Source organism: Arachis hypogaea, chromosome 7 (assembly GCF_003086295.3).
Source record: "Arachis hypogaea cultivar Tifrunner chromosome 7, arahy.Tifrunner.gnm2.J5K5, whole genome shotgun sequence".
NCBI classification, from domain to species: domain Eukaryota; kingdom Viridiplantae; phylum Streptophyta; class Magnoliopsida; order Fabales; family Fabaceae; genus Arachis; species Arachis hypogaea.
In genome coordinates, this window is record NC_092042.1 from 11,722,467 (window position 1) to 11,738,433 (window position 15,967).

Genomic DNA, 15,967 nt, shown 5'->3' on the forward strand with positions numbered 1-15,967 from the left:
AACCCTTATTGAGTCCAACACCAAAATATCTTATTTGGTAAGATATTCCTTCCTCCAGCAAATTCACGAATCGAGACACAAAAGCCTTCTTAACTGAGGCGTGTATTTTTCCTCCCTAGAATTAATGAACAAAAAAACGATTAGATGGGAATAAACAAATAAATTTAAAATATAAATAATATAAATTTTAAATAAAATAGAAAAAACATTAGTAGAAAACTCACGTCTTTATCGAGCCAAACCATCTCAATTGAGTATGGCAATGGAGAATTTCCGTAACTTGGCAGTGTCCATAACCGTATCACTCGTATACGTACACACAAATTGTCGATTGTAGGATTGATGTCAGCAATTTTGTGAATACCAGCCATTAGAATAAATAGAGAGATTTTAGATATATGTAAAGAAAGGGATTGATGTACTTTAAATTGTGGTGCTTTACATCTCTCGTAACTTATACTTTTATAGTTGCATCATAACTAATATTTTTTAAATTTGGTTGACTTTAATTTAAAATTTAAAAAATAACAAACTAAATAAAACAACCAAAACTTAAATTTTAAAAATAACAACTTAAACAAATTATAATTTAAAAATTCTAACATAACGTAAATTTTTATAATAATATAATAATATAATAATTTTTATAATAATATAATAATATAATAATATTAGTACGTAACAATCGAAGAATAATTAACGTAATTTTTTTTAAAACTCTAAATTTCTTTAAAAAAATTTATGTAGCTGCAATTTAAAAAAAATTAAAATTTTAAAAAATAATGCTAAAAAGAATTAACAGATATTTAAAAAATAGTGTTATAATATAAAAAAGAACAACATAAGTAAAATCTAAATAAAATTAAAAAAATAACAATTTAAATAAAATAATTTGAAATTTAAAAAATAACAACCTAACTAAAACAACCCAAACAAATAAAATAATTTAAAATTTAAAAAATAACAACCTATGTAAAACAACCCAAACTTAAAATTTGAAAATAACAACTTAAGCAAATAATAATTTATAATTTATAAATATAAATCTAAAAATTTCTAGTCACGACACGTAAGCAAATAAACTCCCAGACTTAACATATGAGCGCCACGTCAGCAAATTGGCTCCCTATTTGTATTACTATAAAGATATATTAATAATAAATAATATAAAAATTACCAATAAAAATATCTTCACTAATATTTTTAGAAATAAATATTGGTTAGATCTTACCAATAGGAGTGGATCAAGTATCTCTACACAGCTCTTTCTCAAAATTTGTTTTGCCTCCTTGTCAAAGACTACAAAACATGCACAGTCAGAATCATCAATGACACCAAGCTTTATTCGAAAGTTTTTGTAAAAGCATATGTGGACCTGTTGCATTCACATTGGCCGTACCACCAGTCTGGAGTATCCATAATATGACTTATAGTAGCCAAGACAATACAAATAGAATTCTGAAAAAAAAATGATTTAAATTCCCTAAATTTGGTGAATTTTTTAAATAAATAAGATGAATAAATAAAAATAATCTATGTACAACGGATTTCAATTATTTTTTTCTCCATTTTTTTTAAAAAAAAATTACCGTTTCGAATTCTTTTAACTGCTCGATGGTTTTGCCTTGATAAATTTTTAAGAATGCAGCCTCATTTGGAATTCCGCCGATGTTACCTCTAGATTCTTCAAATCTTACAAAGCTTGATAAATAAAGTTAAAAAAAAAATTATGTTAGATAACACACACATAGTATGGAACTAAAGAATTAAAAAGAAAATACCCACCTATTTTTAAATTGGATGACAGTTGTATCTTCAAGATTGAAGAACATCTTTGTGCCATACATGGAATTTTGTAAAACAATCTTTTCTGAAAAATTTATTTTAATACAAAATGAGTAAAAATTCACATAAACAATAAGTAAAAGCTCACATATAAAAATATATTGTTAAAAAAATATGGATAAATATTACCGTTAAATAACTTCACTCTAACAAACTGTAAGACGACAACAGCTTCATCCTTATTGCCAGATCCCAGAAAAGCATTTAATTCATGTGCATAGTTGCCAAAAAGTGCACACTCCATTATTTTTCTATATCAAATAGAATGTTTAATGTTAAAAAAGTAACTACCAATAAAATAATATCAAATTATATATATTTTATATTTTTAAAATTTAAAATTTAATAATAAAATTAAAATATCAAATACAATTTAAAAAATTAATAATTAATTAATTATTTTAAATTTGTAACAAATAAACCGCGGAAAGAATGCTTTTTATTATTTTTTTTTAAATTTGAATCTTTTTTGTTTTAAATCAATCCGAAGTGATTTTTTTTAAAAAAATTTAAATTTAAATAATTAGACGTTTAAAAACGGTGGCTTTGAATCTAAAACATTTTAACTAAGCTTAATGTTAGTTAAGATACATTTGTTACTTATTAATATTAATAAAAATATTTATAATAAAATAAGTTAAAATAATAATTTAAAAAGATGAGATTAGCAAAATTTGTATATTTATAAAAATAAATAGATAATTACCCATCATCAATCTCTAATTCGATAACAGTATATTTGGTAGATTTGCCATCCTTTTTAAGAGTCTTCTCATTCCCAATTCCAGCAAGATATCCAACAACATCTGAAATGATTTAAAATAAAAAAAATTATTGTCAATAAATTTGTTAAAAAAAACGCAGAATAAATTATCAATAAAATAAATAATTATATTTTTTCTAAAATAATAAACTTACCAACTAAATAGGTGCAATCATACCCAGGAGCATTGAGAGTGTCAAAACTCACAAACTTAAATCCATATCGTGGGATACTCGACGATTCTGGAAGTCTGTGCACATCAGTACGTTGGTTTAAATTAACCACGTATTCATGATGTGTAGTCTTGAAGTAACCCTTATTGAGTCCAACACCAAAATATCTTATTTGGTAAGATATTCCTTCCTCCAGCAAATTCACGAATCGAGACACAAAAGCCTTCTTAACTGAGGCGTGTATTTTTCCTCCCTAGAATTAATGAACAAAAAAACGATTAGATGGGAATAAACAAATAAATTTAAAATATAAATAATATAAATTTTAAATAAAATAGAAAAAACATTAGTAGAAAACTCACGTCTTCATCGAGCCAAACCATCTCAATTGAGTATGGCAATGGAGAATTTCCGTAACTTGGCAGTGTCCATAACCGTATCACTCGTATACGTACACACAAATTGTCGATTGTAGGATTGATGTCAGCAATTTTGTGAATACCAGCCATTAGAATAAATAGAGAGATTTTAGATATATGTAAAGAAAGGGATTGATGTACTTTAAATTGTGGTGCTTTACATCTCTCGTAACTTATACTTTTATAGTTGCATCATAACTAATATTTTTTAAATTTGGTTGACTTTAATTTAAAATTTAAAAAATAACAAACTAAATAAAACAACCAAAACTTAAATTTTAAAAATAACAACTTAAACAAATTATAATTTAAAAATTCTAACATAACGTAAATTTTTATAATAATATAATAATATAATAATTTTTATAATAATATAATAATATAATAATATTAGTACGTAACAATCGAAGAATAATTAACGTAATTTTTTTTAAAACTCTAAATTTCTTTAAAAAAATTTATGTAGCTGCAATTTAAAAAAAATTAAAATTTTAAAAAATAATGCTAAAAAGAATTAACAGATATTTAAAAAATAGTGTTATAATATAAAAAAGAACAACATAAGTAAAATCTAAATAAAATTAAAAAAATAACAATTTAAATAAAATAATTTGAAATTTAAAAAATAACAACCTAACTAAAACAACCCAAACAAATAAAATAATTTAAAATTTAAAAAATAACAACCTATGTAAAACAACCCAAACTTAAAATTTGAAAATAACAACTTAAGCAAATAATAATTTATAATTTATAAATATAAATCTAAAAATTTCTAGTCACGACACGTAAGCAAATAAACTCCCAGACTTAACGTATGAGCGCCACGTCAGCAAATTGGCTCCCTATTTGTATTACTATAAAGATACACAAATACACCGTGAATGATTTGATAACTGATTTTTGTGTATTTGCATTGTTCCATATTTCTAAAACCAAATTCGAAGTTTTAAATTTCTAATGCAATTAAACAATCATAATCATAAAAGGATATTTTAGTTTTTTAAAAATTAACTAAAATGATAGTTTTCTCATTTACTAATTAACAAAATGATATTTTATTCTTCTTAAAATAAATCAAGTTCAAATATCTAATATCTACTAGAATTAAATAACTTTAGTCCAAAAAAGTATTATTTTATCTTTTTAAAATTAATTATAAAGTATTATTGTATTTTTAACATAAATTCAAATTTCTAACTTCTAGCAAAGGTAAACAACTTTACTTATGTAAGAGTATTATAATCCTTTGATTCCTAAAAGATTGTATTTTAGTTTTTTAATTAAATCAAATTCAAATTTTTAATTATTCACACAATCAAACAACTCTACTTCTTAAAGGGTAATAGTATTTTTAAAATTATTCTAAAAGGATTATTTAGTGGTTTAAAAATTAAGTATAAGATATTTTTTTTTAAGATCAAATTCAAATTAAACAACAAGAATAATACCATGGCAACTTTCAAACTTAAGATTTGATTTATGTGTTAAATCATATAATTCATGTATTAAAGTATTTATCTAAATTCTATTAAATATATTTAATTAAATTATTTGTATTATCTGTGCAAAAATAATAATATTTAAAAAAAACAGTAATAACACGTTCTCTTAATATATTATCAAAGCAAATGATTGATAAAATATTTTTAACAATTTAGTATCTATGAAAAATATCAATCTATATCAAATCGGAACTAAATTTAAAACCAGCTATATAATTGAGATAAAGATTTGATTCACTAATAAAAGATTTTTTTTAAGCTATTAAAGAAAATCAGACTGCTACGTAGCCATACAGTAAACCGAACCAATTAGTTTAAGACACATATTAACTAAAGTCTTACAAGTTACAAATATAAATATAAATTAAAAAAATAACCGGAGTAATTTTGAAGTCAATCATATGTTTTCCAAAGAATTCTCCTATTCCTAATTCTTCAACAAGGATTTATTTTATTTACCAATATATATGTTATTGAGTATATTTACGTTTTTTTAGTCATTATGCATTTCAGGTATAGAAATAGGGATGTCAATGGGATAGGGCGAGAGTAGGAGATGTCTCCCTGCTTCCTATTCTCACTCTAGATTTATTCTTCATCTCCATTTCTGTTTTTTGTCGTAGAAAAATATTGCTCCCCATCTTCATTTTCTATAGAGTTCCATTCTCTGCAGAGACTCCATTTTCCATTTATCTGATAGTTCTAACTAATTATTAATTTCTATATGAATAAAGTTGCAAGTATCCATCATATACAAAAACAGCAAAATTTTATACAAAAAATTTAAATGATAAGATGGTAACTTCTTTCGAAATAACGCAGTGGAGGACGCAATGACAAACTAGAGGACAAAGCAATGGACGAAGTGAGAGACGCGGGAATAGAGAGGAGAATGGACACGAGGGCAGAGTTACGAAAAAGAACATCGCAAATAGAGAGCACGACGCAGTGAGAATGATAGCACGGTGAGGTGTGACAATGCAGCGAGAAGAGAGAGTGGCGAGGGAGTGTCTGCAGATAGGGGTGGCAGTGGGGAGGGTAGGGGCAGGTTTTTGCTCTACCCGACCCCGCCCTGTCGTCCTGTTATACATATACTACTCGTCCCATCACTACCTACGGATAGTAAATTATAGAACCTGAACCCGCCCCTGCGGGTATCCGCCCCACTCCGACCCGCCCCTATAAAAATTAAATATTTTAATTTTTACCTATTCATATATAAATTAAGACAAAAATTTAAAATTCATATATAAATTAAAATACAAACATAAAATTCATACAATGTCATTAGCTAAAATAACTTGAAATTAAAAAAAATATTGTTAGAGCACCACAAATTTAACACCATAATAAAAAAATTACAATATTAGATATAAAATGATCTTCAACCCTTATTCTTGTCTATGAAGCACGAATTCTCTCATGGTGCCTGCGTATCCGTGTCGGACACGAATCCGACACCGACACTCGGTGGATACTTCAAACGAGCGTATCGGCGGCGTGTCTTCTTACGGTGCAAAATTTCGGTGGAGTGGTCACGAATCTGAACGAGTCCGACCCGAATCTTGGTGGAGCGGTCACGAATCCGAACGAGTCCAACCCGATTCAGATGTTCATGAGACGGATCTTTCTGCTGGACTGCAAATCTTCAATTGATTTTGTGATTTTATGGCCCGATTAACCAATTTTTTTTTATAATTGATTCATGATGGACTTGGAGGAGAAAAATTGATACATTTTCTGTTAGCGAGATGGCAAGAGTAGATTAAAATTTTTTATTTTTTTAATAATTGCATAATTTTAAGACTTTTTTATGCAATTATATTTACTCTTATATTTACAATATGATATTTTACTAATTTAATATATTATTTAAATTTTAATTCACAATGTATCCTAAACGTGTCGTATCCAATTTTTTATTAAAAGAACGTATCAGCGTATCCGTGTCGTGTCGTGTTCGTATGGCGTGTCGTATCGGTGCTTCCTAGATTCTTGTTCACTTTCAACATTTTCATCATCATTAAAAGTTTGCAAATCAAGATTTAAACCTGAAAATTAAAAGAGATAACAATTAACAAATTAATCGGTACTATGAAAAAAATTAACATAAATGAAGATTAATCAATATATCACCTTCACTTCCCAAAGGTGCCCACAACCAACTTTGGCCACACATCAAAACTTTAATTATGTCTTGTTTGACCTTTGCACGATGAGGAGAAATCACATGACCACTTGTATTAAAAGCAGATTCAGAGGCAATAGTGGACATCAGAATAGCATATATATCCTTAGCTATTTTTGCAAGAACTTTAAATTTCATATGATTGTTCTTCCACCATTTCAAAACATTAAAGTTAGGATCATTTGGAGGATGAATTTCCTCCTCAAGATAATGATCAAACTCAACATTCACATATGAACTCCTTGTCATTTTTCTTCTTTTAAGATACACCATATAATCATCACCCCCAAATAAACTTGCATTTTCACTTTTATTAAGTTCTTTTGTACCAACACCAACACCAACACCGACATGTGACACATCAGAACTCATTTTTTGAGTGTATTCATTAACCAACTCATTACACAACTGATGGATTCTATCAACTTGCTTGGAGTATTCTGTTGGATCTTGATACATTTTTTCAAATTGAAACTCAACCCCAACCATCTTGTACCTAGGGTCTAAAACAGCAGCAACACCCATAATGCCATAAATTTCATCCCAATACTTTTCAAATTTCTTCTTTATGTTAGATGCCATATTAGCAATTAACGGATTAGTAGAAATTTTTCATTCATCATGACACTTTTATTTTACAAATCAAAGTAAAATAAAGATTAGCAGTCGAAAATTTAGACCCAAAAAATAGTTGAGTAACATCATAAAATAATTTCAATCTGTCACATATTTTCTTCGCAAGTTTCCACTCCTCATTACTTGGGACAGTTTTATATTAGGGTTCCTTCTGTCTTAACCTAGGAAAGACAGCTTTATACAACAAAACAATTTCTAACATCAAATAAGTTGAGTTCCATCTAGTTGGACAATCAAGAACTAATTTCCTAGTAAATGATATTGCTGTTTTAGCACACCAACTCACAAAAGTTTCGGTCCTTTTCTATTTTGCAGTCCAATACAATACACTACTACGAATCTTTTCTATACTTTTCTTAACAATACTTAAGCCATCCTTCACAATCAAATTCAATATATGAGCACAGCAACGCATGTGTAACAATTTACCCCCCAACATCAAGAATAAAGAATCTAAACGCCCCAACAGTCCATCTATCATAGCATCATTAGTAAAACAGTTATCCAATATAATAGTGGACAATTTTCTATCAATGTTCCATTCTAACAATATTTCCATCAACGTTTCAGTGAGAACTTCACTTGTATGGGGACAAGGAACATAATAAAAGGTGAAAAGATTAACAAACATGCATGCATTTTTAGATTAACCAAGCTCAACATATGAAAATAACACAATGTATAAAAATTTATAAAATATTTTAAGTACCTTAATAGGCGCATATGCAACTTCTACGAACTATCAATATAGTGAGCCATGACAACCATGTATCCTTTTTCTTGGTTGGAAGTCCACATATCACTGATTATTGCAACTCTACTATCATTTTCATCTATTTGAAGAGTTAACTTCTGCTTCTCGTCCCCATACATCTTCAAGATGTCTTCTCTGGCAGTGTTTCGATTAGGCATTTTAAATATTGGTTGCATTGAAGCAAAAGCTCGCCTCAATCCATGGTGGTCCACACAACTCATAGGATACTCATGCAAAATAATCATTTCAGCAACACATTTTCTTGTAAATGAAGGATCAAACACAAAACCATCTTCATTCACTTTTTGCTTTTGTAATTGTTTTGACAATGATTCAACAATTGATGATTGCCTAGAGTTTGCCACCTTTATTCTCTTTCAATATCAATCCACATGGTTCCTGAATGACTTGGTACCATTCCTCGGATTTGCACTAAGCACAGTCTTGCAAAACTTGCATTTCGCCTTCCATTCACCTTCAACTTTTAAACAATCAAAATACTCCCAATAAGCACTCTTAACATGAGTCTTATTGTCACCTTCATTAGGAGTTGATCCTTCTGGAGTTGAGACATTATCCGTTACTTGTGAAGTTTCTGAAATTAGATTAGCATTACTTTGAACTTCAATTTCATTATCATTTGGAGCAACACTGTTGCTTTGTGTGTCTTTTCTAGCATTATTAGCCATGAAGTAATTTGAAAATACCTATATCAATAAAATTAAAATACATGAAGGTATAAAATTAACATAAATCATATCATAAATGCATAATTACAAAATCAGAATAAACCAAATCAGATTGCACAATTACAAAATTAGAATAAAATCAAAATTAAAAATGCATAAAAATGATAATTCAAGACATAAATGCACAAGAACACCATAAGTATATTTCCTTAATTAAAACAGAACACAAAACAACAGTTTCATCATGAATGTGAAACTCATTTCAAGATGATACTAAATGAGTTAGATTAAAAATTATTAATTTCATTATAATATTTAGTAATAATAAGATAACAACCAAAATATAGTTTATTTACACCACTTGAATGAAAAAGTAACAGCATTATTGTATTTATTATAGCTTCCAAGACATTCCACTTATAACCTCTCCAATTCCCATCTCCATTTCCAACACAGCACAAACGTCGCAAAAGTGGTAATGTAAAAAAGAAATACACAAAAGTCCAATTCATTTTTTTTGTTTCATAGAAATGCTTTTTGCTTTTTTGAGCATCAAATTTTGGTATTAATAAAATAAACTCACCCATATATATATATATATATATATATATATATATATATATATATATATATATATATATATATATTTTAAAGCTTCAAACAATAAGTATCTTTGCTTGTGTGTGAAGTTGAAACTTAAAAGTTGAGAGTTGAAAGCACTTTATTACTACACAAAAAAGAGTAGACATATCTCATCTTTGATAATTGACACAGTCATAGGTTTAAAGTCTTCCCTATTTAAAAAAATTTTTTGTTCACACATTCTTATTTCTTTCTTTGATCTTTGATCTTATTTTCCATCATCATGTTGTAGCCATCATCAATATCATTCATTAAATTGCAACAACAACATCAAATACATCATATTAAATACATCATATTTTCTTAGTAAACTGTTTCAAAATCAAAATAAAGCTGTTTCAACCCACCAAACTTAGTAACAAACTCAGAAAACTACCCAAACAATCTGTTATCACCCAAAAACAAAAGAACTTCTTCTTTGTCTATTCTCATGATACATCCAAAATTAGCCAGAGATTAAACATATCAAATCATTCAAAAAGAAAGAAAGGATGGGATAGGGGAAGAACTGTACCGATGCTATGCGGGGAGAATCTGGTGGAGGTGGCATGTTTCGGGACCAGGAGAGGCGTGGATGTGGCTCGATTTCGATGCAGAAGAGGCACGGGGGTGGCTCGTCTAGTGCGCGACTTGGAGGCCGGAGGGAGCGCAGAGGATTTGGGACTAAGAGGCAGCGCGGAGGAGGAGTGAAGGCACACGCGGCTTGAAGGAGACGCGGAAGAGATCGTAGAAGCGCGCGGCGGAGGAGTGCCAATGAGACGATTCGACGAGTTACGATGGCAGAGACGAGTTGCGCGGAGGAGCTGAGGAGGAGCGACAGGCACAAGCGGCTTGAAGAGTTGAAGCCTTGAAGGAGACGCGGATAGGGGCGGGGCGGGTACCCGCAGGTACGGGTACTGCTGCCATTCCCAACTGCAGAAATGTTGGATGGAGTATGGATAGCGTTAGGAATCTATGAATTGAACAAGGATTATGCAAATGAGGATTAAGATAATTCAACTATTAAGAAAAATTCAATAAATTTATTAATTTTGGAGATTAACGGAGACGGTGCGGAGATCCCCGCTCGAATCCCCACACCTGCCTCGGGAGAATTGTGTCCCCCATTTCCATTTTAGCAAAAAAAATTTTCCGTAGTTGGATCCCCATTCGGGGCCGTCCCCACAAAGATCCCCGCGTCTCGGAAAATTTTGCCATCCCTATACAGAAAATAGAAGACAAAAAGCATAAAAATTGGATATTGAGCACTTAAAAAATTTCGAATACATTCAAAATACATATCCATAGATGTACATATTTAAAGTATTGAACACCTGGGTAAAACCAAAAGAAATTGTGTATCTTAAATATGTTATGATATTATTTATTTTATTTTTCTATTTCATTCAATTTTTTCAAATAATTTAATATTTTAAATTTATAAACTTTTTATTTTAAAATTTTGACGAATATAATTTAAATTAATAATTTATTTAATTCAATACAATACAAATAAACGTACTCATATTATTATATCCGTATGATTAATTATATTTATATATCTAATTTAAAAAAACAATTTAAAGTATTTAAACTAAAAAACTAATAATTAAAAATTTTAAATGCATTTAAAATAAGTGCAAAACCAACTAATATGTTGATATAATATGAATTTAATTTTGATACATGGTCAGTATAAAGTAGTTTTACATATGTATCCAATTACGTAATGCGACATAAAAGAAATAACTACTTTTTATATTGATCGCGTAAATATTTATTCAAAAATTTTACACTTTCAGTGCATCAAAATTAAACTCGATATAATATTCTGAATCATGCTGTGTTAATTTGATTTTTTTTAATTTTTTATTTTATCTAATTTTATTTGAATAATTTAAATAAAAAAATTCAAATTAACTCTGATCCTAACATATTATCTCATACAGTGAGTTGAATTTCATTTTGGACATGTAGATCAGTAGATGTAATGTAACCCACGGAATAGCCCTCTCCTCTCTCTTTCAAAAGCAGCAACGAACTCTAAAGTCTAAACTCACTAACCCACAGTAGCACTGTAGCAGTGCTTCCAAAAACCCCCACTAAGCCAGTGCCCAGCCCGCTGTCGCTGAACTCTTCTCCTCGGCCACAGGGTGCCGCTCGCCCTCTTTCCTTCATCCGCTTCTCCTCTACGTCGTCGCCTCTGGCCCTCTTCTCTCTCGCACAAGCTCTTCTCTTCTCTCTCTCCGAGCTTCTCACTCTGTGTCTCTGTCTCATCGTTCCTCCCTCCCTCGCCGTCTGTTTTGTTCCTGCCTCGCCGTCAGTTTCGTGCCTTCCTCGCCGCCGGTAAGCTGTGCTTGTTCGATTTTTTTTCTTTTGTTAATTAATTTTGATGATTTTGAGTTTCCGTCTTTCTGATTATATGATTCTGTAATTTGGAATAATGTTTATGATTATGAGTTATTATTAATCTATACTTCTGATTTAATTTTTCTGATTCTTGATAATTTTTTTTCTGAGTTAATTTTTCTAAAATAATTTTGTTGATTGCTGATGGGAATTGTTAATTCTGACTTCTGAGTTTGTGTTCTGTATGTAATTGTTAATTTTGTATCTTCAGGTTGTATGTATTGTTGGCTTGTTGCTGATGTGAATAGAAATTGTGTAGGTTTGTGTTCAATAATCAATACTTAGTTGCTGGCTGTAGGTAATTTGTGTAAGTTTGGGTTCAACAATTAGAAATTTTTGTAAGTAGTGTCTAAAACTAGTTTTTTGTTGTTGTTTTCTTTGGTGGTGGAACATCATGTTTGCCAGTTAGGTGCGTTTTGATTTCCTTTAGTCATAAATATTAATGTTTGAACTTGTTTATGCATGTTGTCTCTTTTGTTTCGGTTTTCTCTGCTTTGCTTACTTCAAACTTGAAACCTTTCGGACTTGGGTTGGTTTCCTTGAAACTGAACTATTCACAACATTTCACACTGTTTTTCAGCAGCTTGATTTTAACTTTATATTGCTTTTATTTCACTTTATTTGCACTATGCTAGTACGCTCAAGTTTTTTCTTTTGATTTTCCCCCCTCTGTTTTAATTATGGTTTTTAACTTAATTATGATTCTTTGATTTCCAAGTTTTCTTCAATTCTTTTATAGATTACAGTTACGTAAGTTCCTTTCTTCGTTTGTTTTGTGGTTTATTTATTTATTTGCAAATGGTGATACTTTGAAGTGCACTTGAACAACGCTTTTATGCCTTTTTTAATGTCAAGTTAGGAATACTGAAACATTGTGTTGGTACTGTTTGGTAGGTGGTTTTTGAGATGGATCTTCCCCAATTTAGAACTGAGTTCTTGCCTAGAACTTTGAACCCATCTTCTTCACCTTACCTCCAATTTCCACCCCTTGGACCATTCTCAAACCCTTTTCGGAATTCTCCAAACCTGAAATTCCGGACACAGAAATGCTTTCCGGTTGTTTCATTCTCCGAAGGCCATAAACAGATTGCCAAGTTCCCCTTTTCTGGCCAGAATCCACTAGATTCTACTCAACATAATGCCTGCACAAGAGATGTTCAGTCTTATGCAGGTCGGAGCAAGAAGAAAGGTGGTGGCTCTTCCGGTGGCCGGATTGAAGGTGGTGCCGAGTTACGAAGACGGATAAGGCGCAATGCCAGGGCAAAAAACAAGAAACGTGCCGAATCTCTATTCTACCGACTGAAAAACCCAAGAGGGGGTAATTATGCTGATAATGTCTCTGAGGAGTTGCTCCAACAAATTGGTCAAGGGTATGATCGAATGGTCCGGTTCATGGAGAAGGATGATCCAAATATACGTCACCCTTATGATTGGTATAAATATGGTCAATATGGACCCTACTCTTGGCGTGGAGTTGTTGTTGGTGAACCGATTATTGGCCGGTTTACAGATGAACGTGTGACATTAATGACTGAAGTGAGGGACCATGAGGAGTGGGAGGAAATTGAGAAAGCTGAAATGGCTGCCGATTTTGGGAAAAAAGTTAAGCAGCTTGATCAGAGTAAATTAAGATATTTTTGGGTATTCATAAGGCACCCAAAGTGGAGACTTTCGGAGCTTCCTTGGCAGCAGTGGACATTGGTTTGCGAAGTAGTACTTGAAGCTGGTAAGCAGAGATTAGATAAGTGGAATTTGATGGGAAGACTTGGGAGCAAGGCGAGGTCATTGATAGGGCAATGCGCAGCTTGGATGCGACCGGATATTATATATGTGAAGAAGCCAGTTTTCCAGTGTAGGTTTGAGCCACAGGATAACTTTTTCAAGCCACTAATTCCACTTCTTGATCCTGAAACAGAACAGGATTTTCTTTTTGAATTGGAAAACGACGATGGAACTGTTGACACATGTACTTATTTTGGTGGATTGTGTAAGATTGTGAAAATAAGTCAAAAGGCATTTGTTGACGATGTGGTGAATGCGTATCAGAAATTGAGTGACGAGAAGAAGTCTAAGTGTTTGGAGTTTTTGTTGGGCAATCATCCAGTGGAATTGTTGCATCCGTATACTAAGGAGTGGAAGGCCAAGTTAGAAGAGGAGGAGCTGGGATGTGATGCGCCGGAAGATGATGATGACAACCATGCTTTTGCTGGTGATCCGAATGAAACTGAGGTTCTTGATTGGATTGAGGATGAAGGTAGTGATGATGATGATGAAGAGGAAGATGAAGAGGAAGAAGAGGAGGAAGAAGATGAGGAGGATGATGAATATGATGATGAATTTATGGACATGGAAAAAAGTGAAGACGGTAAATTTCGTGCCATGGAAGATGATATGCTCATCGATGAAGACGAAAATGAGGAGGATTGGGATGAGGAGTTTGAAAAGGCAACAAAAAGTGCAGACGCGATGGAAAATCTGGCGAAGAAGAGTGTTGAGTTCACTACAAATTTATATAAGAAGCAATTGAAAATGATGGAAGGACAGGAAGAATCAGAGCAATCAGCAGATGGAGACGAAACCTTCTTGAGAGGGAAGCGAGCTAAGGTTAAACCTGAAGAGTGGAAGTACATTGGGGTTGGTCCATTTAGAAAAAGGATCAGGAAGAGCAAACTTCCGCCGGAGATGTTTCTGCAAGCAGCCATTAGGCCATTCACTTACCGGAATCTTGTTAAAGAGATTGTCTTAACTAGGCATGCAATTTTGGATGGTGAGATTGGTAGGAAAGATTAAAGGCAAGTTCCTTTTTTAATTGAGGCTACAGTTGTGTAGATTGTAGAATATGTTGTCAAGAAAAGTTAAGGATAAAATTAGCTTACGGTTTAAGATGGTATAGGACATCAATTTTGGATTATAAACTATTTATCTAATAAATTATTTGAAATCAGTATTATTTATTTATGTTTGTGTTGGTTACCTTTCTTTTGGATAATGTCAAGTGAATTGAGGCAAAGAATCTGAATCATCCCAAATTCATTGTCTTTTGTTTCATTACTATTATATTTGCATGCAATTTCCTGCTATTCATCTACACTGCGGTCTCTGGCTCCAACACAAATTCCAATCAGGTACATACAGTGTAGCTCTTAGTCTTGGTCTTTAGAAGATAATTTTAATTGGTTCAACTATATAACTATGATTATTGTATGGTATGCTGATCTTGCATATCGAGCTCCAAAGTAGTTTAAACAAGAAGTTTCGTCAAATGGTTTGTATTACTCTTGCCAAAAGAAAAGATTAATATAAACAAAAATGTTGCTACATGTATCTTTTTCATCTTAGTGCACATCTTGAATGGTCAAATTTTTAGAAATTTCATCAGCTATGTCGTATCTTTAAATTAAACAAATTCCTTTTATGCATCTCTCACTCACTCCACCGTTCCCTATAATTGTGGATGCTTAAGCTACATTCATTTTTATTCTTTTGGTTTGAAATCATTATTTTTTTTAAGACTTTCATTAGTGATTGTCTAAGATACAATAAGGTAATTATCTATAAGATTGTATTTATTTTTAAATCTTTATTATTTTTTTATCATATCTATATTACCATATTTATTTAATCCGACAAAGTTGAATGCAAGCGAATTGGTTCGATTCAGTTGAACTGCATTGTTTGAGATACAATAAGGTAGTTATCTATACTTATATATAATAGAAGTCAAGTTGGGTTGGTCTAATAGTTAATTCACTAGTTTGTTTAGGAATTCGAATTCTGATTCATTGGCAAATGACATACTCTTAAATAGACATTCGATGCAGGATAGATTAGTTTTGGTCTGTCGTGTTTGGAGATACCAGAGAAAACCCAAAAAAATATTATGAAAATTGTCTTTTGCAACCCAAATCCGTCAGGGTTGAACTAAGGTAATTTGTTAAGAAAATAGCAAATCTCTTTTTTTCTTC

At 31.1% G+C, this 15,967-nt stretch overlaps 1 protein-coding gene across 1 annotated transcript; it reads left to right on the forward strand.

The window, feature by feature from the left end:
- Positions 1-11,545: 11,545 nt before the first annotated feature.
- Positions 11,546-14,960, forward strand: LOC112702476 (uncharacterized). Its single transcript, XM_025753524.2, has 2 exons — positions 11,546-11,939; positions 12,897-14,960. Exon 2 carries the CDS (start codon positions 12,909-12,911, stop codon positions 14,790-14,792), a length of 1,884 nt encoding a protein of 627 aa, XP_025609309.1. The 5' UTR covers positions 11,546-11,939; positions 12,897-12,908; the 3' UTR covers positions 14,793-14,960.
- The last annotated feature ends 1,007 nt before the right edge of the window (positions 14,961-15,967 follow it).

Bases quoted from the DNA above. Each gene is read 5' to 3' on its own strand.
- LOC112702476 (XM_025753524.2), top strand. From the start codon at position 12,909: ATGGATCTTCCCCAATTTAGAACTGAGTTCTTGCCTAGAACTTTGAAC.